General features: G+C 36.7%; 3 protein-coding genes across 3 annotated transcripts; 1 reads left to right on the top strand and 2 right to left on the bottom strand.

Annotated features, from left to right (window-relative positions):
- Positions 1-9,900: 9,900 nt before the first annotated feature.
- Positions 9,901-11,112, bottom strand: LOC141454231 (uncharacterized). Its single transcript, XM_074128259.1, has one exon. The coding sequence runs from the start codon at positions 11,101-11,103 to the stop codon at positions 9,901-9,903; it is 1,203 nt and encodes a 400-aa protein (XP_073984360.1). The 5' UTR covers positions 11,104-11,112.
- Positions 11,113-12,313: 1,201 nt separating this feature from the next.
- LOC141454232 (uncharacterized) lies at positions 12,314-13,079 on the bottom strand. The gene has a single exon (XM_074128260.1). The coding sequence runs from the start codon at positions 13,077-13,079 to the stop codon at positions 12,327-12,329; it is 753 nt and encodes a 250-aa protein (XP_073984361.1). The 3' UTR covers positions 12,314-12,326.
- Positions 13,080-16,572: 3,493 nt separating this feature from the next.
- On the top strand, positions 16,573-18,201 carry LOC141454455 (matrix metalloproteinase-26-like). The gene is made up of 2 exons (XM_074128692.1): positions 16,573-17,353; positions 18,014-18,201. Exons 1-2 carry the CDS (start codon positions 16,573-16,575, stop codon positions 18,199-18,201), a joined length of 969 nt encoding a protein of 322 aa, XP_073984793.1.
- The last annotated feature ends 7,507 nt before the right edge of the window (positions 18,202-25,708 follow it).

Raw genomic sequence — 25,708 nt, 5'->3', positions numbered from 1 at the left:
TGAAATATGGCGTGAAAAATAGTTTGAAGCTAAGTCAATAATGAATCAAATAGCTCTCTATTTAATGATTTATCGGGCATATAAAATAACACTACTGGAAAAGTTCCAATAATGCACATAAATTTGATAGAAAAACATTCGGCACTAGGATATGGAAAAGTCATAGATAAACGGGTGCCATAATATGTACAGTGGTCAAAAAAAGTATTCATACACTAAGTTATTTTACTTTATCTACTGAACTTTTGTTTCTAGGATGACTATTTCTTCAGCACTGGAATCGAAGATAGTAATAATGAGTTTAATGCTCTCATTTTCTTTTATAAACATAAAGAATTGATTAAAAAGCAGAAAAATAATTTATGCTGCATGGGTACTGTGGGAGGGAGAGAACTTGTCACCATCGACGGAACTCTTAACGCTGAAAGGTACGTGGACATATACGGGTGGTTTGAAAAGTCCGTGCAAAAATAAAAACTACTTAATTTTTGGGGGTAAACCTTTTTTATTTTTCAACATAGTCTCCTTTTAGGCTTATACACTTCGTCCAACGCTGCTCTAGTTTGTTGATCCCTTGCGAATAATAGGATTTGTCCAAGTCTGAAAAATAGCCATTCGTTTCTGCAATCACCTCCTCGTTTGAATAAAATCTTTTTCCCGCCAGCCATTTCTTCATATTGGGGAACAAATAGTAGTCCGAGGGAGCCAAGTCTGCAGAATAGGGGGGATGTGAAACGAGTTGGAACCCTATTTCCATTAATTTTGCGACCACAACTGCTGAGGTGTGAGCTGGTGCGTTGTCGTGATGGAAAAGGACTTTTTTGTGGGCCAATCGTGGGCGTTTTTCTTGCAGCTCGGTTTTCAAACGGTCCAATAACGATGAATAATATGCACCTGTAATAGTTTTACCCTTTTCCAGATAGTCGATGTGGATTATTCCTTGCGAATCCCAAAAGACAGTCGCCATAATCTTTCCGGCCGAAGGAACGGTCTTCGCCTTTTTTGGCGCAGATTCCCCCTTGGTAACCCATTGTTTAGATTGTTCTTTGGTCTCAGGAGTGTAGTGATGTATCCATGTTTCATCCACAGTGACGAAACGACGCTTAAAGTCCTGCGGATTCTTCTGGAACAGCTGCAAACTGTCCTTGCAACACTTCACACGATTTCGTTTTTGGTCAAGCGTGAGCAATCGCGGCACCCATCTTGCGGATAGCTTTGTCATGTCCAAATGTTGATGCAAAATATTATGTACCCGTTCATTCGAGATGCCCACAGCACTAGCAATCTCACGCACCTTCACTCTACTGTCATCCATCACTATATCATGGATTTTATCAATGATTTCTGGAGTAGTAACCTCAACAGGGCCTCCAGAACGTTCAGCGTCACTTGTGCCCGTACGGCCACTCCGAAAATTTTGAAACCACTTATAAACTGTTCTAATTGAAGGTGCAGAGTCACCATAATGTTTATCAAACTTCTCTTTAGTCTCCTCAGGCGTTTTGCCTTTCATAAAGTAGTGTTTAATCAACACACAAAATTCTTTTTCGTCCATTTTTTGAAAATCACTCGACTTCCTCGATTCAAACGAATGCCAAATACAAAGAAATAGACTGATCTGGCTGAAACTTGGTGTTTGTTCTTCCAAGAGATGCTACTAACTAAACATAACCTCGATACGCGCCAGTGGTGCTATCTCTCTGACTTTGCACGGACTTTTCAAACGACCCTCGTACTCCGCCATAATTTTAGCAAAAGTGCTGGTAAATTGGGGATCGAAAGCGCATACTTCTTTCAACAGGATAACGATCCCAAACATACAGCCCAAAAAACGAAGGAAACGGCAGCTTTATAATGCCCAGAAACAATTTCTCACCCCTCCACAGTCTCCGGGTATAAACCCTATTGAAAATTTATGGTCTTATTTGGAGCGGAAAATTCGAAAATTGAAATGTTCTTCCAGAAAAGAGGTCATAGCCAATTTAAAGAAATCATGGGCAGAAATCACATCTCAAGAGACACTAAACCTGGTGGAATCTATGCCAAGGAGGCTTCAGGCAATAATAAATGCAAAGGGATTGCTAATAAAATATTAGGTCTTTAGTTTTGCGTTAATTATAACATTCAGACTTATGAATACTTATTTTTCTGCTTTTTAATCAATTCTTTATGTTTATAAAAGAAAATGAGAGCATTAAATTCATTGTTACTATCTTCGATTTCAGTGCTGAAGAAATAGTCATCCTAGAAACAAAAGTTCAGTAGATAAAATAAAATAACTTAGTGTATGAATACTTTTTTTGACCACTGTATATTTCTTTAAAGGTAGAATAAGAAAGTAAATTCATGTTTTGTAACTCAATTATGTAGAGTAAATAGTAACCAATATATTTTTTTTATTATGAAAAAGCATACGTATTCTTACCTAAATATGTCTCTTTAAAGTAAACTTTTTGTTACTATAGTAACTGACAGTATGTAATCTGAGATGCAATAAAGATATTTGTTCGCTAAAAGCAACAGGATCCTTAACAGGAATGCTTTTAGATTGTACTGAAGCTCTAAGACTATACATTCATTGTTTGCTAAAACATTAAGATAGACTTGAAATATTATACTTAATAAATTTTTGGAAAATATTGTCAATAGTTTTTAATAGTGCGTGAACACTTTCTTTTTTTGTCAAGTTTCTGGGATCCCAATAATGACGAACATTAAGAGTAACTTCTCTATTTGTTTATATCTAGCTCTATTCTGAGTAACTATTGTTACTTATACCGCCACCGTGCTTATTTTTTAGCAAAACTAAACGAGAGAGAGAAATAAAATTGAATCTGCAAACTTAATGTAATCCATTCATATTTGGAATGTTTTTGGTTTTTTTTCCTATCCCAAAATCATTTTCATGCAAGCGTTTATACAATAAGATTATTTTGGAACCATTTTTTACCTTTAAAAGAAATATTTTATTGACCCAAAAGATTTCTTGCAGGCAGCTTTTATTAAATGGAAAGGCCGGCTGTATTTTGTAGATATCCATAAGGATCTAAAGCAGGGGTGAGCAACCTTTTTAATCAATGGGCCAATTTAAATTTTAAGTTTTTTTGGCGGGCCGCACATAGATTAACTCTTATTAATAATTTACGAAACTTCGTACGAAACGCATCGCGTCCGTATTGCATGTTTGAACAAGTCACCGACAAGTGTGTATCTCGTCACAAAAAAAATCGCGCAGACGCGGCGCGTTCGTATTGCATGTTTAAAAACGTCGTCGACAAGTAACTCGCCATAAAAAAATATTTCGGTTTAGTATGTACTACCATTTTATTATAATTAATTTTATAACAATATATTGATGGGAGAAAGTCGATAAAATAAATTCAATTTTAGAAATGCTTGGAGGGCCGCAAGCGGCCCGCGGGCCGCGTGTTGCTCATCCTTGATCTAAAGGATAACTTGTGGTCCGAGGTTTTCTATAGCGCTGGTTCAGAGACTAAATATATTCACTTCTTAATACCTTTATTTTATTTTTCTTTTCTCTAGGAAGGCCTGGAATCCCAGAAGAGCTCAGTTCACAGTTAAACTTCCCATAAATTATTCAAGAGTATAGAATTGCAAAATCCTTCATAAAAATTTGATTGGGTACACTTAAAAGAATGCTACTCTATAGTTAGATAATCCATTACCGCTGATCTAGAAAGCACTCTTCAAATTTTTGTATTTTCTACAGTAGGTAAGCAAAAGCATTCAGCTGGAGCTAAAAATTTACAGAAATAACATTGTGTTCCTTCATCTCAATCTTGAATTTTGTAATACATAAATAATGCAATAGATTTTTATTTTAATTACGTAAATTAATAATATTAATTTTGTTTTCATTCATGTTCAATTATTAATAACAAAGATTCTGTTTTTCTGATTCATTCTGGTGCAGTTGTTCTAACTTACTGCAAGTCTTTTTCTACACCCTATGCCCACCTGATACCTTCCCTCGCCTTTACCGCTCTTGGAATCTGATGGAGGTCATACAGCCAGCCAGCTTAGTCTTATAGTTTTAACGACTAATTTAATCTTTTAATCCGCTCCATTTCTTCCAAAACACTCCAATACTTCTCGTTCTACTTAACTTTCTAATTACTTAACTTCCTACGGTGGCTGTCATATAGCTCTGATTGCTAACTAACGGCTACCAATACTGGATAGTTGCCGTTCGCGCTGGCATACAACTGCATTAATGTACGAGCCTTGGCAACACTAAGGTGCTATCTGACGTTTCCACTTGAAAGTTTGACATGACAATGTGGCAACAGTGCCTTTAGAGGAACGTAGAACGGTCAATTCTGAATGGTACACAACCATTTGTTTGCCGGAAGTCTTCGATGAAATAAGGAAAACAAACAAGCACCGTCGGATCATTCTTCATCAAGACAATGCCAGCTGTCACACATCTCGTCTAACAACCGACTATTTGAGCGCTCAAAAAAATCTAATTAATGGGTCATCCGCCGTACAGTCCTGATTTAGCACCAAATGACTTCTTTTTGTTTCCGAACGTCAAGAATAAATTACGTGGACGATTTTCGTCGGCAGAAGAAGCCGTTGATGCATTCAAAAACCATGTTTTGGAGGTGTCTCAAGCGGAATGGAAAAAATGCTTTGACAAGTGGTTCGAACGCATGCAGAAGTGTATAGATCATAAAGGAGAATATTTTGAAAAACAATAAAGTCATTTTCAATGACAAATTACTGTTTTTTTACTATTAGGCTCAAAATATAAATAGTGCCCCTCGTATATGCTATGTACATATTGATGTATTTCTTCTTTTAACATTTTCACCGATTAAATTTACTATACAGTTGTGGATAGAGTTGCGAAATACTGTTCTATCGAAAGAGAGAGAACATTGAGGAGGCATTATTTATGAGGGTTGCATTTGGGTAAAAGTATAGCAGAGAGCCTGAAATATATTTTGTCTAGTACAAGTAGCAAGTATTTGTGCTTGGTCTTTTCCATATTTATTTATAGAATAATTCTTTCTTAAAATTATGTAGAGCGTAAGATTAAAACTAAAATGACATTATTGCTCAGTTTTAAAATATCTAGTGAATACCAAACATTTTTTATTTTTAAAACAAGTGCTAGTTATTTATTGTCTGGAGAGTCTTATTATTGATAATTTTAAAAAAAAGAAAACATTTATTTATTTTTAATCTGCCGGCAAAGGCAAACAGATGGGTTTGGCATCAATCTAACAAAATAACTTATAAATGTAACATTGCTGTTTAGAAATAAACAACTTCTGTAAATAAACATAAACACTCTAAATCTTCAGCTCAGTACCTAAAATAAACTTAAACAATATTTATAGAACTTAATAAATCGTTATTATTCTTATCACACTATTTATTGCAGCTAAATTAATAAGCATTCTGTAGTGGCATTAAGTCATTTTTTAAGTCAATCACATATAAATAACACAACAGTCACACAATCATAAATTGCTTCTGGTTTGTAGTTAACGTATTGTAATTTGTTCTAAAGTAGTATTAAACTGAAACGTATAGTAATCTAATGAATTCAACGGATATGAACAGATTATGTAGAAACTCTAATTTAGAGGGACTTAAAAAATTAGTGTCTGAATTTATTATTACTTCTAGGAAATGTTAGTCAAGTGCTTACTTCAAATTCTGATTTTGGCTAATAATTCGAAACAGATAAAGTTCAAATTACTGAATAAATAATTTTAAAAGAGTGTCAAATGTTTGTAAAAATTATTGTAGTTATCGTTTTATCTTTGTTATAATAATTTTAGGAAGTGAATTGTAACTCTTACTCTAATATTCCTTTACTGAACTTAAATCTGAATATAGATGGAAATTTAAATCTGGTTTGAATAAATAGAAGTCCGCTGTGACAGATTAGATCATTCATATTTAAATATTTCCAACTTACTCTGTTCTTTACATATGCACGAGTTGTAGATTTTAATATTTTAACATTTCGATTTTCCTATTTAGTTTTCTAATCTTGTTTCTTGCAAGAGTTGTTTTGTTTTTTGTTTGTGCATTTATGTACTTATATAAATTATATAAAAGTAATTTTTATTATATATTTTTTTTGTAAATATCCTTCTCGGCCAGCAGTTGAATGACTGCTTGCAGCCCTAAAGCTTCAAAAAGGTGTTATCAGTAGTTGGACATATACTTCTAAATCGAAATATAAGCCGTCCATGATGCCTTCAAATACTTGTACTCAAGATATTTGAAGGATGTAATTTAGCAGGTAGATATCATAAAGAAATTTTTTACGCCAGAAATTGAAGCGATTTGCCTTGAGATGTCCTGTAAAGATTATATTAGAGGGATAATAAGAGGTAAGAAACGTATTGTTCTGATGTGAATACTGGCCCACATTAGGATCGGCGACAAAGAGTAGGCTAAACACACCTGGCCTGGAGAGAGGTCAAGAAAGGAGCTACTAGATCTAGTAAGTTCCTTTAAGGATCATTAAAGCCTGTTTTATAGAAAACTAATTGGGTCAAGTTCTGCTACAGAAGCTCCTACTGCGTACAGGACCTTTTGGAGATTCTTACACGTCTGCTATGTAACTTTGGGTATATGTAAGTACCTTTCTGCCCCAAATTTAGGGATATTGCATCCCATACAAGGTTAACATTTTGAAACGAATGTTCATTTAAATTTTGCTGCTAAAAACAAATAAATAAATAAATATTTCATCCAAAAACCATTAACCTCTTTCTCTCCTTGCATATTTACGAAATAAATTATGATATTTCCTAACTTCTTAGAACGAAAATTAGATACTAAAGACTCCGTATTTAATGGGAGAATCTAGCAAAAAAAGAATCACCATAAATCCTCCATTCTATCGTGGAGAAATCTTAAGAGTAAAACGTAATCTCAGTTTATTCAAGGTAAGAAAAGTAAATCAGAATTCTACCTTTCAAACTAGAATTAATTACAGTGCAGTAATTGGGGTTTTGTTAGGGATAAGTAACAGTAATTATTTCCTTATCCAATTAATTATGAAGGAACATTGTAAAATATCTTGGAAGAAATCGTGCGTACCAGATTCTACATAATATTACTAATTAGCTCACCAAAAAATAAAAATAAATAATATAAATTTTACTGAAACATTCATAATTATTTGAAAATGGTACCGTTTAATTAATAATTTTTAATTTACAACTTATACGAGGGTCGTTTGAAAAGTCCGTGCAAAGTCAGAGAGATAGCACCACTGGCGCGTATCGAGGTTATGTTTAGTTAGTAGAATCTCTTGGAAGAACCCACACCAAGTTTCAGCCAGATAGGTCTATTTCTTTGTATTTTGCATTCGTTTGAATCGAGGAAGTCGAGTGAGTTTCAAAAAATGGACGAAAAAGAATTTCGTGTTTTGATTAAACACTAGTAGATATAAAGTGGGGATCCTGGCACAGGGGCAAATGAGCCAGGCCCCCCAGCCGCCTCTGGTTTACAATATCCTTACCCCTCTCCCTCAACATTGTGCAGGTAGTTACCCTCTACCCCCACCCCCACCCACAACCCCCAACTCCTCCATCGCAGCCCCCCAGCCGCCTCTGGTTTACAATATCCTTACCCCTCTCCCTCAACATTGTGCAGGTAGTCCTCCTCTACCCCCACCCCCACTCCCAACCCCCAACTCCTTCATCTCAGAGTAGATATAAAGTGGGGATCCTGGCACAGGGGCAAATGAGCCAGGCCCCCCAGCCGCCTCTGGTTTACAATATCCTTACCCCTCTCCCTCAACATTGTGCAGGTAGTTACCCTCTACCCCCACCCCCACCCACAACCCCCAACTCCTCCATCGCAGCCCCCAGCCGCCTCTGGTTTACAATATCCTTACCCCTCTCCCTCAACATTGTGCAGGTAGTCCTCCTCTACCCCCACCCCCACTCCCAACCCCCAACTCCTTCATCTCAGAGTAGATATAAAGTGGGGATCCTGGCACAGGGGCAAATGAGCCAGGCCCCCCAGCCGCCTCTGGTTTACAATATCCTTACCCCTCTCCCTCAACATTGTGCAGGTAGTTACCCTCTACCCCCACCCCCACCCACAACCCCCAACTCCTCCATCGCAGCCCCCCAGCCGCCTCTGGTTTACAATATCCTTACCCCTCTCCCTCAACATTGTGCAGGTAGTCCTCCTCTACCCCCACCCCCACTCCCAACCCCCAACTCCTTCATCTCAGAGTAGATATAAAGTGGGGATCCTGGCACAGGGGCAAATGAGCCAGGCCCCCCAGCCGCCTCTGGTTTACAATATCCTTACCCCTCTCCCTCAACATTGTGTAGGTAGTCCCCCTCTACCCCCCGCCCCCAGACAGGGCAAATGAGTGAGAAATAAAAAATTATTTTTATCTGGTGTATTCGATCCGACGACTCTGTGCACCAAAAGCTGACGCTTTACCATCCTTGACCATAGTGGTAGTCTTGTGTATGTTTATGAAAGATGTGAATCTTATGTTTCGCGGCGGCGGTTCTCTCTGTGGGGGATTCCAGTGCCCGGGGATCCGGTTTTGTCAAGGTTACGTAGGCGACAGTGTCTGTTGGCTCAGGGTTATTGCACCGGTGAATTCCTTTAGAGGGGGGGTTGTCCTGGTAGTTACATGTCGCGGCAGGTGTGCGCACTGCTGGAACATGCTCGTGCATAGCAGGGTTAATGCACTGGTGGTGTTGAGATCAGGTTTTTAAATGTCAAGGTTATGTAGGTGGCTGTTGGTAGGGTTATTGCACCGGTTATAGTTTTGTTTACTCTTAATTCCTTTTACCGGCGTGTATATATAGGATATATATTTATTTTATCTTAAAGATTAAAATCGGTAGTTAGATAAGAAATCGGTGGATTATATAATCATATAGGTAAGAAATCACCTTGCTATGCTATTTGGCGAAGTGATTTCAGCGACCCCCACTCCTTTACCAACTGGACAACTGTATTGCACAACATTATGCAAAGAGTAATGGCAAAAGACAAGTTTTCAAATAATCATTTTTTATTTTTTTTTTAAAAAAACATATTTACATATTAAAAAAATATTTACATAAAAAAAAAAATATTATAAACAGGTCTTCTTCCACTCGCAGTCTTGCGAATGGCTGCAGCAGAGGCACATCCTCCTTCTCCCCCTCTTGATGTTGACTTCACAGCCACAAAAGAAGCATGTAACTGTTTTCCTATAGTGATAATATCCGTGGATGGCGAGTAGATTTCCATCCAGTTCACCATCATAATTGCTGAAGGTTTTAATTCTTGCATCCATTTGCTCCAAGTTCACCTTGTCCAGATTCGCATATATCCAAAAAGCCAACTGTTTTGCTTGTTTTAGCGAGCAATACTGCGTTCTATAGGAATGAGTATCCTCGCATATGTCAAACAATGTAGCTCCTGGCAGTTTCTGTAAGGACGGACATCCAAATTCGCCCAAGTCTAGAACATCTCGTCCCAGGATATTCCCCAAGTGTTTACACTTGTCGTAGCCTTTTGCGAATATTGCTCTAAAATCTTGGCTAACTTGTTGGAGTAATGTAGTGAATTCTTCATATCTCACGTCCCCTTTGATCCATTCTATGGCATGGAGATTGCTCTCCAGCCATTTGTTGGGGTAGCTTCTGCCCTCTTCCAACTTCTCCTCTGGCGGTTTGAGTAGCCAATGCGCAATAACTGTGTAATTAAGGAGATCGATAAGGGTGACCTCCTTAACTATAAACTTTTTCTTGAAAAGAAAAGCTTGGAAATCTATCACAACACCGTTCATTGCTGTAACTGATGAACTGACTGACTGACTCTCTCTGGAAAACAACCGCATTATATATCCAGCAATACCCCACAAAAAAAAAAAAAAAACTGGTTTTAGATACGTCTGACTAGTCCTTGTAGAGGGGAGTATTCCACCAATGTGTCGTGCAAAATTAATGCGTATGCTGTGGTGTTGGCCTTGAAGGCTTCACTACATTCCATCTCAATTCTTATATCAACAGAGGATGAGCGAATAGCTTCAGATTGACGTGAACAATCAATCACAATAATGGGTGCAAGATCCTTAAACATATGTTTGCACAATAGAGGATTGTTTTCTCTTCCATAGTAACTATTTTGGAAATCCTGGTACATGTAATATATGGAACTGTAGTAGTTTTTGTTATAGTTTACATTTAGGTCGTGATAGGGATATGCTTGTGAATTTAAAAATAGTTTCACATTTGTAATGTTGCACTGATCAAAGATTGTAGGATCTGCAGTGAAATTATGTTTCCTGTTTGTTTGAAATCCTACAATAACATAGCGTGGTTTTTCCAAATTTGTGCTAGTTTTCAAAGCCCATGTATGTTTGGTAGATGCAGGTAGGGTTGGATATTCAATAAGGTCCCAAGATCTAAATGCCATGGGAATGGTCTTTCCCCTATTGACAACGTTTAGAAACTTTAATTTCTGTTGATCAGACACTTTCACATACGGTACCCTCCATTGGATAGACTTGATCTCTATATTAGCCTTTGTAGTCGCATGAGCGGCAAGCATTGAGTCATTATCACTTTTACTTCTATGCAGAATAAGTTCATGTCTACCCTGTAGAATTATTCTATTGTAATCTTCAAAGAAGCCCATGACGGTATCCAGTGGAATGCAACAATCGAAATTTCCCTCTTCGTCAGTTAGATTTACATCTATACTTGGAGGTTTCCATCCTGCAATCTCCAATGTTTCCACCTTGTCTCTGGTAAACGATACATAACCTTTAAGAGTGGTGGTAATTCCAGGGTTACGGACATGGTCAATCAAAACTCCATTCAACTGATATTTGATTTCATCAAAGAGAAACAAGAAGGCATTTCTCACTAATTTAACATCTTGATCAGCTTCTTTTTTCACCTGCCCTTGAATGTAGAGAAAACTCTTTGAAGGAACGGTGAATATGTCCTGTTGTTGAATGGAGATGATGATCTCGTCAGAATTGTTCATTGAACTATTAATGGGCATATGATTATGCCATTGGTAGTCGGTGATGCGATCGTCGAAAACCACTTCATCATTCACGTTTAATATCTCTTCCATTGCGTCGCTGCCGCTGCCGCTTTACCACCAATCCTATTCTCTGTAGAAATTTGATATTTGCAGGTGTTAACCTCGTCCTGCGGGTAGCAGTACTGTATGGTTTACTCCTAACGCTACCGCTTTTTATACTTTTTCTCCTTTGGTAATCAAAGCCCATTCTGTTTTAAATGTAAACGTATGGTAATCACTTCTTTACGAAAATCCACTATATTGTTATCTTGATCCGTGAGAGTTAGCGTAATATTGTCAATTCTCTCTCCAGTGACTGGGAAATAAATGACCGGACTGGGCTCTTGTACTAGCTTATAACCTGGAGGAACTGTAGGAGAAAATTCATATATTGTATGTCCAGGTTCTCCATTTCTATAGGAACCTATGGCCAAATTACAATTAACTGCCACCGTATTTACATTATGTATTCTCACTAGTTCATCAGACTGATGAACCACCATCTTCTCCAACACTCTATGTTTGGTGAATCCGAGTAGCGGACCAATGGAATGTTCCTTGTTGAAATGGATCGGTTGCGAGCACATTAGTTCAACCTTTAACGTGTTCACATTACCTCTGATTTTGATAAAATCTGGAGATTTAATGTTTCTCTTTAGGTAGTCTGCAATAGCGTCAATCTCGTACGCACCAGTAGGAATTTCAATCACTCTACCACCATCATCCCCATAATGAAATTTATTGTTTACATCTTGAATTATATTCGGTATAGAGTTGTAGGATTGTAGGCTGAGGAGACCGATGCTGTAACCTTCTGATGATAGATCAATGGGAGGAAATATGTCATTTTTAAGCACACTGGATGTACCAGTCAGCGTGAAGGTGAACGACATGACTAACCTCTCTACACCAGATTAGGCATTATTATAGAGAAAGTTTAAACATAAATGTCCACAATAAGGCGTATTCCACTCCTGATACCTCTGACGATTGTAGGTAATTTTACAGTTTTTGAAATAGCGTAAAAGCTCTAATGGAGGTCTAAGATTTCCAAATGGGTCAAAATAGGTGATTTCATTACCTTTTTTACTATACGCAACCCAATGAGTACCGCTGTTTCTAATTGAATCTAAATTCACAATGGCGCATTCATCCGCCTTAATATCCTTTGGTAGGGTGTCGCGCATATATACACCTCTAAAATGAGGAATGTCTTTGGCAAATTTTAACAAATCTATATTTGTGAGTGCTCTGTCAGGAGGAGGAGGAAGTAGTCATTCTGCTTTCTTAACTAAACCATAACCAGTTTTATAGGGTTTGAGAAAGAATCCACTGCCAACATGCTGCTCTTCCATTTTTCTATTATGTCTTCTCATTTCCTCCAAACGATCTCTCGCCTCTTGTGTATTCTTGACTGCTTTAGCTATTGCCGTAGCGCCTCCAGCTAAACTTCCTAGCGCTGAAAGTCCTGCAAATAAAGGCACTAAAAATGGTAGAATACCACCGGTTCTAGGCACTGGTAACACTCTTGGAATTTTCCTTATTTTAGTTTTATTTTTAATGTAACGTTTAGCCTTTCTCAGCGCTTTCTTTGAACCATCACTAATGGACAATAGCGGTGAAGTTATACGAGCTGCATTTATCACATCTTTAACGGAAACACCTTTACGACGTTTCCCACCACCACCACCACCCAATTTCACTTTAGCTTTCATAACGTTTGTAACAGCCCAGGCTGCTGCTTTCTCGCCCAAAGATGCGTCACTAGCACTTGTTCTTTGCCAAGCCTTTTCCGCAAGTATACGATCAGCCGTATGTCTTACCTCTAGATCCTTATTTTCAGAATACGCAATATCGTGTTCTTTGCAAGCTTCGTCTAAAGGATTGATTCCTCTATCACCTCGTGATAATCTCTTTTTAAGTTTAGTTCCGGGACCACAATAATTATAGCCGGGAATGTGTGCTTCAAATGGTAGTTTGTCAATCACTGAGTTTATAAGTCCTCTCCCGACGGTTTTCTTTCTCATTATGATTAGAGTGTTTGCTACGTGAGCGTTTATATATATGTAGAGCTAGTCATGCGTCTAGAGAAACAAAGTGAACGATTACCAATTTATAATCTACTACCTGATGTTGAGAACTTGGCCAGTCGTCATGGTGTCCTCTTGCCGAATAGTATAAGAGCATTGATCTGTGGAACATCTGGTTCGGGTAAAACCAACCTAATCACCTGCTTAATTCTACATCCAAATGGATTGAAATTTGAAAATATTTACGTATGTAGCAGATCGTTACAACAGGAAAAGTATTTATACTTGGAAGAGGTTTGTAAACGGGTGCCGGAAGTGGGGTTTTCCACAGTAAACGATACTAACCAGGTGCCCACGCCTGAAGAGGCTAAAACAAACTCCATTATTATTTTCGATGACATTGCTATGGATCAGCAGGATGTTATTAGACAGTATTTCAGTATGAGTCGGCACAGATCCATTGATTGTTTCTACTTGACACAGAGTTATGCTCGAATACCAAAACATCTTATACGTGATAATGCCAATTTTATTATGCTATTCAAACAGGATGATTTAAATTTGAGACATGTCTATAGCGATCATATAAGTTCGCCGGATATTTCCTTTGAAAAATTCAAACAAATATGTCACGCCTGTTGGGATGAGCCTCACGGGTTTGTAGCCATTGATAAGACAAGAGATGTAAACAAGGGGAGATTTCGGAAAGGATTAGATACATTTATCTATATATAGAGTGATTGCAACAACCTCTTCATCAGTACCAGTCATGGACCCTAAACTTACTAAACAACTTATTCAAACTTCTCAAATATTGCGTAATAAATTTAAAAGTATGAAACGTGGTTTGCAGTTAACTCAGGAGAAGTTGGAAACCAGTTTTCGACCTATTACTGCGCCGCTTCAGGAATTAGTTAAAAAGAAGAGGAAGAAGGAGGCAATGGTTAAAGTGGAACCTGTTAAGAAAGAGGAGGAGGAGGAGGAAACGCCTCTAAAACATGATTCTCTATTGCTGCAAGAGTTGAAAGCAGAGGAAAGCATTGGTCCTCTACTTAAACCATACGTATATAAATCCATCACTTCTGCTCATACGGCGGCGGCGGCGACGGATTTAGATGATAGGTACGGTATTCGTATATTACCAACCGGTGGAATGGTCATTGGAAATGTAAATGTTACCTTAAATGGAAATGATCTTGTGATAAAAAATAAATTGTTTGAGGGAACACCAGGTTTATATCAGTTATTATTCCTTAAAAAACCCACATCATATACGGAAAACGATTTACAAGTTTATAAAAATATTCTAGAATTGAGTAATGCTCATAAACAACAGTTTAGTGAGGAAAAACAGATGAGTGGTAGTAAAGGATGGAAGTATAAAAATATAGTTAGACCTCTTTTCCATCCAGGAGAAGGAGGTGCTGAACATAGGTTGTTACCACAGGCTTCGACGCCGCCGCCGCCATCCAAGCCATATCAATTTAGATCGGTGAAGAAAAAGACAGGTATGGGAATGTGGGAAGGTCAAAGTATCTACGAATATTGGGACGATCCAAACGAGTTAGTCGCAAGATTACAGATTCTGTTTGCCTCTAAACTGGCAGGTCATAGCGGACATGAAAATGAAATAGAATCTATTGTAGAGGAGTTGAGAGAAGCTAATATAATCTACTAAAACTATGGAATGGTCATTAGTTTTGCCTGCACAGGTCACATGTCTACAATAGATAAATTTGGCAGACCGTGGTCGCAGAGTCCATTACACGTTGATAGGAAGGAGGAGGAGGAAGAGTACGTTGACTTTAAACATAAACGACTCACTGGAATTGACGATCCGGTGGACATTTATGACGCAGTTAATAAGAGACACCTTCAAAACTATTATGTAAAACTGGCTGATTTAGAGGAATATATGAGAGTATATGTTACTAAATTAGTGAATGAAAGAGAAGATCTGGTCACAAAATCATACCTGTTGAATGTTTACGATCAATCTCGACTACAGTCGACAACCACCTTTGTAAATCGTATATTTGAAGTTATGAACAATAGAATAAGTCTATTGCCGCCGCATACACCTGTTACAGCCTTTCTGTTGAAAAAAGTTCTAGAAACGTGATGGCAAACATCAAAGAGGAAATAGTTGATGAACTTCACAAACCATCACGAGTGCATTATCCTAGACGACAAACTATTTTAAAAGGATTGGATGATCTATGGCAAATGGATCTCATCGAATTCCTGCCTTACGCGCGTGAAAATAAGGGTTTCAAGTATATATTGACAGTGATTGATTGTTTTTCCAAGTTTGCCTGGGTAGAGCCGGTAAAGTCTAAAGGAGGAAAGGATATTGTAAAAGCTTTGGAAGATATTCTTAGCAGTAGTGGACGCATTCCAGAGAATATTCAAACAGATAATGGCAAGGAATTCTACAATGCTCATTTCAAGCAGCTTATGAAATCATATCAAATTAATCACTACAGTACATTTAGCAAAATTAAATGTGCCATTGTTGAACGATTTAATAGAACATTTAAAGGATTAATGTATCGTTTATTCAGCCTCCAAGGTAGTTACAAATATATTGGTCATTTATCTCGTCTAATAGACAAGTATAACAATACAGTTCACCGCACCATAGGAATGAAACCTTCAGAAGTGAATCAGAGTAACGCGCATGAGATATTGATGATGAAGAGGAGGAGGAGGAGGCAAAGAGGTGAACCACGTTTTAAGGAAGGAGATTATGTTCGCATTTCCAAAAATAGAACCGTATTCTCCAGAGGTTTTACACCAAATTGGTCAGCTGAAATTTTTAAAGTTGTAGCTGTACGCAGGACAATACCTTATACTTATCTTTTAGAAGATATGTCCAAACAACCTATACAAGGAGCATTCTATTCGCAGGAATTACAGAAAACTAAATTCAAAGATGTATATCTTGTGGAGAGGATATTGCGCAGGAAACATGATAAGGTGTATGTGAAATGGTGGGGGTTCCCCAAACCATCTTGGATAAATGCAAAGGATTTAGTCAACTAATACTAGATTTTCCCCTTCATTTTCTCGTTACCTTTCGTACAGTTAACATCATCATGGAACACTTGGAGAGTATACTCTCACACCCCTTATACGGCCGATTCAGACAGGATTTAGACAGTATCAAAGTAAATCTTGGAGATTTCGATAGGGCTGCTTTACTTGTGAAGGTTGAGTCAGCCATCAAAGACCTGGAGGAAATAGCCAAGGAATGTAAACAAAGGAGTACAACTGATGGAGGTCACTACACGAATTGTGTCTGGGCAAATGAAGATTGTGAAGAGGGGCCTGATACATGCATTTGTAGTTACGCAGCTATGTTAAATCATGAAATTTCGCAAGCATTAAACACTTTGTATGGTTAAATAAATATATTTTTTTTTCTCTCTCTCTTAATTGTCTTCTATTTATATTGATCCTTGTGTGTTTCCTCATTCATTTGTAAACTATGCAGCATACGGTCAACATGATAAGGTACTTAATTCTTACGTTTTGTTTACATTACGCATTATCCTACAACAACTCTACGATTAATTATCTACAAATATATGGTTATTTGAATCAAGATGATAGTTCTTTAACAGCAGCTAGCAGCGCTTTAAAACTATTCCAGACTATACACTCTCTACCGGCAGATGGGCAGGAGAATGAAGAAACAATACGTTTTATGAATAGATCTAGATGCGGTGTTGAAGATAATTTCACCCCCTTCATGGTGGATAGTAGTAAATATAAATGGGGTGGACAAAATTTAACTTGGACAATTTATCCAGTTAAATATTTTTTAGTAGCAGAGAAAGCCTTTTCTCTCTGGTCAAAACATTCTGGACTAGGTTTTCACCATGATCAACATAAACCAAACATTACAATTTCCTTTGCCAGTAGGAAACATCTTTGCACTACAAATAGATGGAATTTCTGTTTTAAAGATTTTGATGGACTTGGCGGTGTCTTAGCACATGCTGAGTTTCCCAGTGAAGATCGAGAACAAGTGGAAATACATGTAGATGAAAATGAACATTGGAATGGTGCCCTGATGATACCTGCTGATGACGAGCTATCCTTATACTCAGTTTTGATTCATGAGATTGGACACGCTTTAGGCTTACAACATACATCGCATAAGAATTCCATAATGTATCCATACTATTATTTCCCAGATTTTATCAAACACGTTGACGACATTGATCTTCAAACACCAGAAATTGATGCTATACAATTGTTGTATGGTGAGAAGAAGAAGAAGACTGTTGTTACAAAACCTACAACGACGACGACAACGACGACGACGACGACGACGACGACGACGCCTAAACCAATACCTCCTTTTCAACCGCCGCTACTAGCCGATATTTGTCAATTTAAAAATGTAATTGACAATTTTCTGGTAATAAATAAACGAATTTATTTCTTCTACAGACGATTAGTATGAAGTATACCTCTGCAGAAGAATTTAAGAAATATTAGAGACTTTACACGACCATTATCCATAATGAGATGGTTAGATTTTCTACCTAAAAATTTTGTCAAAGTTTCTGCCATTTACCAACGTCCTAACAATGATATAGTTTTAATCGCAAACCGTCAGGTTTACCTTTTAGATCATATGGTATTACGTTTAAAATCACGACCTAGTTATCATTCTTTGCTAAGAGATGGTAATGTAAATGCAGTAATTAATGCGAATAAGGGAAAAACGTATGTTGTATATGATAGTTTTTTTGTAAATGAAATAAACGAATGTGATGATTTGAAGGGTGATTATGTGGGAGATATATCAAATGTTTTCCCCGGAATACCACGTAACGTTTCCACCGCTTTTAAGGGTATAGATGGTTGTTTATATTTTAAAGCAAACGATCTTTTCTATATATACAATGAATTTCTAGAATCCTCCGTTGGCACTCTAAACAATCCATTATCATTATTCGATATTGAATGTAATGAACGAGATAATATCATAAATGATATACATGGACTTGTCAAGAAATTATGGTATAAGCAGAGTACACAAGTTACCACTGCCACTACCACCACCACTTCTGTGGACGAAATTTATGACAGCCTAAACATTTAATATATATATATATATGTAGGGATTAAATAATTCCAGTTCAGTTTTGCCACAACATCCACACCATGAGCCACCTAAACTGTAAGAATTTTTTTTTTTTTACGAGTATTTTTTTTTTTCGGTTTTATTATATTAATTGTACTTCTCTTTTAGTATCTAGATGCCCAATTATTTATACACACATTGTCAGGACTGGTTCGTTGGCAGACCATATTAGGGAATGTTCAAAGATGAACCCAGAGATTAAACAATGTCAAGGATGTAAAGTATTTTGGGCACGATCGCAAATACTTTCATTTCATAAATCCAAATGTGTAAAGTATTTATTGTTGAAGAAAATTATAAAAAATAGATGTAAAAGATTAAGAATATAATTTTTTTTCAATATCTTTTTTTTTTATTTCCTTGTCCTTGACGGGGGGTTAGGTAAAAAAAAAAAAAAAAAACACATGAATTTCTAATTCTCTTTATTCTCCTCCTCTGGATTATATTCTAGCGTACAAGGCTTATAGATTCTACTTAAATAATTAAACTGATCTTGTAAACAATTATACATTGCCAACAGTTGGAAATATTCATTTCTTAATAGAGATATTTTAGGAGGCTCTAAATTCAAAAATGTATCCATCCATGTAGGTTTGGCCGTAAATGTAATCACCTTATGCACACCCTTCTTCTCCAAAGTCATTGTCGAATATTGCAATCTAATTTCCTCCTCTTCCACCTTTTTTTTCTTGAAAAAATCTTCACATATTCCACGCTTGTCGTAGAAAACACGCCAATCCTCCTGGCTAATATAAATCACCTCAGCCTTACGTCCTTTCAACGCAGCAATAGGAATATCATCTTCAGATAGACCGGAAATGATTCTCTTACTATTACTATTGTTGATGGCAAAACTGGTGCACAATTGAAGTCCATACTCTTTATTAGACATGTTGGTAACTAAAGGTAGATATATTAAATACTTGAATATATAATCCCCCACCACCACCGATTTCTTATCTAACTACCGCCGCACCACATTTAAGGTAGGTAGTAAAAAAAAAAAAAAAACTGTAGCCATTACTCTTTGCATAATGTTGTGCAATACAGTTGTCCAGTTGGTAAAGGAGTGGGGGTCGCTGAAATCACTTCGCCAAATAGCATAGCAAGGTGATTTCTTACCTATATGATTATATAATCCACCGATTTCTTATCTAACTACCGATTTTAATCTTTAAGATAAAATAAATATATATCCTATATATACACGCCGGTAAAAGGAATTAAGAGTAAACAAAACTATAACCGGTGCAATAACCCTACCAACAGCCACCTACATAACCTTGACATTTAAAAACCTGATCTCAACACCACCAGTGCATTAACCCTGCTATGCACGAGCATGTTCCAGCAGTGCGCACACCTGCCGCGACATGTAACTACCAGGACAACCCCCTCTCTAAAGGAATTCACCGGTGCAATAACCCTGAGCCAACAGACACTGTCGCCTACGTAACCTTGACAAAACCGGATCCCCGGGCACTGGAATCCCCCACAGAGAGAACCGCCGCCGCGAAACATAAGATTCACATCTTTCATAAACATACACAAGACTACCACTATGGTCAAGGATGGTAAAGCGTCAGCTTTTGGTGCACAGAGTCGTCGGATCGAATACACCAGATAAAAATAATTTTTTATTTCTCACTCATTTGCCCTGTCTGGGGGCGGGGGGTAGAGGGGGACTACCTACACAATGTTGAGGGAGAGGGGTAAGGATATTGTAAACCAGAGGCGGCTGGGGGGCCTGGCTCATTTGCCCCTGTGCCAGGATCCCCACTTTATATCTACTCTGAGATGAAGGAGTTGGGGGTTGGGAGTGGGGGTGGGGGTAGAGGAGGACTACCTGCACAATGTTGAGGGAGAGGGGTAAGGATATTGTAAACCAGAGGCGGCTGGGGGGCTGCGATGGAGGAGTTGGGGGTTGTGGGTGGGGGTGGGGGTAGAGGGTAACTACCTGCACAATGTTGAGGGAGAGGGGTAAGGATATTGTAAACCAGAGGCGGCTGGGGGGCCTGGCTCATTTGCCCCTGTGCCAGGATCCCCACTTTATATCTACTAACACTACTTTATGAAAGGCAAAACGCCTGAGGAGACTAAAGAGAAGCTTGATAAACATTATGGTGACTCTGCACCTTCGATTAGAACAGTTTATAAGTGGTTTCAAAATTTTCGGAGTGGCCATATGGGCACAAGTGACGCTGAACGTTCTGGACGCCCTGTTGAGGTTACTACTCCAGAAATCATTGATAAAATCCATGATATGGTGATGGATGACAGTAGAGTGAAGGTGCGTGAGATTGCTAGTGCTGTGGGCATCTCGAATGAACGGGTACATAATATTTTGCATCAACATTTGGACATGACAAAGCTATCCGCTAGGTGGGTGCCGCGATTGCTCACGCTTGACCAAAAACGAAATCGTGTGAAGTGTTGTAAGGACGGTTTGCAGCTGTTCCAGAAGAATCCGCAGGACTTTAAGCGTCGTTTCGTCACTGTGGATGAAACATGGATACATCACTACACTCCTGAGACCAAAGAACAATCTAAACAATGGGTTACCAAGGGGGAATCTGCGCCAAAAAAGGCGAAGACCGTTCCTTCGGCCGGAAAGATTATGGCGACTGTCTTTTGGGATTCGCAAGGAATAATCCTCATCGACTATCTGGAAAAGGGTAAAACTATTACAGGTGCATATTATTCATCGTTATTGGGCCGTTTGAAAACCGAGCTGCAAGAAAAACGCCCACGATTGGCCCACAAAAAAGTCCTTTTCCATCACGACAACGCACCAGCTCACACCTCAGCAGTTGTGGTCGCAAAATTAATGGAAATAGGGTTCCAACTCGTTTCACATCCCCCCTATTCTCCAGACTTGGCTCCCTCGGACTACTATTTGTTCCCCAATATGAAGAAATGGCTGGCGGAAAAAAGATTTTATTCAAACGAGGAGGTGATTGCAGAAACGAATGGCTATTTTTCAGACTTGGACAAATCCTATTATTCGCAAGGGATCAACAAACAAGAGCAGCGTTGGACGAAGTGTATAAGCCTAAAAGGAGACTATGTTGAAAAATAAAAAAGGTTTACCCCAAAAAATTAAGTAGTTTTTATTTTTGCACGACTTTTCAAACGACCCTCGTACTACGTGAACTATTATTCCTCGATTATCATTCACTAGCCTGACCTTCAACTACATAGATTGAAGTTGGCCAATTCGGAGGCGCCTTCGTTCCACAAGAAAAAAATACAAAACTAGTTTACTTGGCTAAAGTATGTAATATTTATTGCTTATGGCGTAAGATTGGAGAAGATATTCTGGTTGTGTTAGGTGTTCAGTCGATAGATCTACTTTGAAGACAAGGCATATGTTATTGACAAGACACTTCATGTACTAGTCAAGCATTAATAATAATAAGTAATAATTAGTCTGGGTTAATATTAAATAATATATGTAGTTTTCTTCAAGTACATTCTTAATCTAGGCCGCCTCCTACAACGTTATACATAGGAGATATAAATATAATACAATTTATTCCCATAAATTATTAAAGTATTTAACTACAAGTACTCAATTAAAAGGACTACAGTAAATTGAGAAATCAATAATTATTGTGAAATAATTTACTGTGTTATTTGGGCTCTCAAATTTTGTTTTAAAAACACGATTCAAATTTTGAACAGTAACCAACTCTAACTTGGATTCTTCATAAAGTTTTTTTCTTTTTAACCTGTAAATAACAGTTTAATTATTATAGATTAATAGATATTACAATCAATGTAGGTTACGTTGTGCAACAAATATTTTGTAGATAAAAAAAACCAGCATAAGGGTTTGTGGCATCTAATAAATTCTATAAAATATTAACGAAAACTTAATGCAGTAAAATTTGAACGATTTACAAAACCTCTAAAATTTAACCTTTTATTTCTCAATAACTATTATTACTAGAACATTGCTATTGATACCAGTTATAGTGCAGACTTTTCTCTACAATTTGATGAAGAAATCATTGAAATCTGATGAATATGAAAAGAGATATTAAGGTTTGAAATTTGAAAGATTCGCAAAACTTCTAAAATTTAACCTTCTACATCTCAAAAACTATTATAACTAAAACTATGCTACTTATACCAATTATAGAGCAGAGTTGGGCAAAAATTTAATCAATTAAAAAACAATTGAATTAAACCAAAATTTAATTTTAATCATGATTAAAATTAAAAAATTTAATCGGCCAAAATTAGTTGATTAAAATTAAATTCACTTTTAATTTAATCGGAATTTAATCAATTAAAATTTTTAATCATAACTAAAAATTAAGATTAAAATTAAAATTAAATAATCATAAGTTTAATTGATTGAATTAAATTCCAAATTTAGTTTTAATCACTTTGGACGATTAAATTTTTAATTTAATCAAAATTTGAGAGATTAAATTTTTAAAACCAAACATTGTCAATGGTTAAACCAGAATCGGACCAATGCATCTTTATTCCGCCTAACTGGTCCCTCTTCTCTATCAATATTATCACTTTTCCTAAACTTGGCACCTTCATTCTACCAGTCTGGTGTCTCATCTATACCATGTTGGTGACTCTCAAGACTTACATAGGACCACCTTATACTCACATTTAACCAAGTTTACCACTCACTATACTTAGATAGTACCACCTTACACTCACATTTAACCATGTTGGCGACTCACTAGACTAAGATAGGACCACCTTACTCTCACATTTAACCATGTTTACCACACACTAGACTTAGATAGGACTACTTTACAGTCACATTTAACCATGTTTACCACTTAATATACTTAGATAGGACCACCTTACTCTCACATTTAACCAAGTTTACCACTCACTATACTTAGATAGGACTACCTTACACTCACATTTAACCTAGTTGGCGACTCAATAATGAACAGGGTGACCAGAGTTATGTGTTCCACCCATTTTTTTTAAACGGCGGGAAATTTCAAAAAATAGAAAACACGTATTTAATCCAATCTCGTTTTCTTCAGTAATTGACCCATTTTTTTAAACCCCAATTTCCCCAGATACAGTATCGTAAGTTTTTTTCAAATGGAACAAACCAGATCTAGGCAGGCTAGAGCTATTCGATATTCCGGATCTTCGATTGAAGCCAAGGGATTAAGGTTACTGTACACTTTATTTTTTAGATATCCCCGCTGAAAATAGTTTATTGGGGTTAAATCCGTAGTTCGAGGTCAAAATTGAGCTCTTCTTGAACCGGATGATAACTGGGGATGAAAAGTAGATTACCAACAAAAACATCGTAAGGAAAAGGACATATTGTGAACCCGGAAAACCTAGCCCTTCCACCTGTAAACCTAATTTCACTCTGAATAAGAGAATGTTGTATATATAGTGGGACATTCGAGGACCTACACATTATGAGCTCTTAAAACAGAACGAACAGCTAAATTCGGAGAAGTATTGTTAGCAAATGCATAATTTAAAGACAGCAGTCCAAGCAAAAAGGCCGGCGATGTTCAATAGGAAGAACATCATACTGCATCATGATAATACCAGCCCAAATGCTGCTTTAAAGACTCGTCTAAAAATTGCAGAACAAGGCTGGAAAATTCTGTCGCATCCACCATAAATAGCACCCTCCGACTATCACTTGTTTTTGTCCTTACAAAATTTGTTGAAGGGCGAAACATTTAAAAATGAAGTAGATATCAAACAAGTACTGTTTCAATTTCTCGCATCAAAAAATAATACATTTTTCAAAAATGAAATACATAAATTGCGCTCACGCTAGCGAGATATGGCAATTATATTATTTAATAAAGTTTATTTATAAATTTTATTGGTAAAAAAAACTTGTATTTTCTTTTATTACAAAAACGGACAGAACTTTCCGGTAGACCGTATATAAGTCTAGTGAGTGGTAAACATGGTTAAATGTGAGTGTAAGGTGGTCCTATATAAGACTATTTTTTTTTTCTCGTACAGTTTGTTTTTCTCAATTATAAACTGATCTAAAAAGCTAGATCATGTGCACAGATCTAAAAAGATAGATGATATAAAGGGTTGAAAAATTTTTGGGTCATAAAATTCTGTAAAATTATAGCCGTTCTATATCTCCCACTGTGAACCACGTATTGATATGGAATTTTGTTCTCTTATACACTTTGTTTTTCTCAATTATAAACTATAGTTATTTTGTGCAAAGATCTAAAAAGATAGAAGGTATAAAGGGTTGAAAATGTTTTGGGTCATGAAATTCTGTAAAATTATGGCCATTCTATATCTCCCACTGTGAACCACGTATTTGTATGAAATTTTGTTCACTTGTACACTTTGTTTTTCTCAATTATAAAATATAGTTATTTTGTGCACAGATCTATAAAGGTAGAAGATATATAGGGTTAAAAATTTGTTGGGTCATAAAATTCTGTAAAATTGTGGCCGTTCTATATCTCCCACTGTGAACCACGTATTGATATGGAATTTTGTTCTCTTATACACTTTGTTTTTCTCAATTATAAACTATAGTTATTTTGTGCACAGATCTATAAATGTAGAAGATATAAAGGGTTGAAAATTTTTTGGGTCATGAAATTCTGTAAAATTGTGGCCGTTCTAAATTTGCGACTGTGAACGACGTATTAATATGGAATTTTGTTCTCTTATACACTTTGTTTTTCTCAATTATAAACTTTAGTTATTTTGTGCACAGATCTAAAAAGATAGAAGGTATAAAGGGTTGAAAATGTTTTGGGTCATGAAATTCTGTAAAATTATGGCCATTCTATATCTCCCACTGTGAACCACGTATTGATATGGAATTTTGTTATCTTATACACTTTGTTTTTCTCAATTATAAACTATAGTTATTTTGTGCACAGATCTAAAAAGATAGAAGGTATAAAGGGTTGAAAATGTTTTGGGTCATGAAATTCTGTAAAATTATGGCCGTTCTATATCTCCCACTGTGAACCACGTATTTGTATGAAATTTTGTTCTCTTGTACACTTTGTTTTTCTCAATTATAAAACATAGTTATTTTGTGCACAGATCTATAAAGGTAGAAGATATATAGGGTTAAAAATTTGTTGGGTCATAAAATTCTGTAAAATTGTGGCGGGTCTATATCTCCCACTGTGAACCACGTATTGATATGGAATTTTGTTCTCTTGTACACTTTGTTTTTCTCAGTTATAAACTATAGTTATTTTGTGCACAGATCTATAAATGTAGAAGATATAAAGGGTTGAAAATTTTTTGGGTCATGAAATTCTGTAAAATTGTGGCCGTTCTAAATTTGCCACTGTGAACCACGTATTAATATGGAATTTTGTTCTCTTATACACTTTGTTTTTCTCAATTATAAACTTTAGTTATTTTGTGCACAGATCTAAAAAGATTGATGTTATAAAGGGTTGAAAATTTTTTGGGTCATGAAATTCTGTAAAATTATGGCCGTTCT

This window comes from Rhodnius prolixus, unplaced genomic scaffold (genome assembly GCF_049639745.1).
Source record: "Rhodnius prolixus isolate KJV_2025 unplaced genomic scaffold, Rpr scaffold_9, whole genome shotgun sequence".
In the NCBI taxonomy this organism is placed as follows: domain Eukaryota; kingdom Metazoa; phylum Arthropoda; class Insecta; order Hemiptera; family Reduviidae; genus Rhodnius; species Rhodnius prolixus.
The sequence above is the reverse complement of the archived record's forward strand: the minus strand, read 5'-3'. Positions and strand labels throughout refer to the sequence as shown.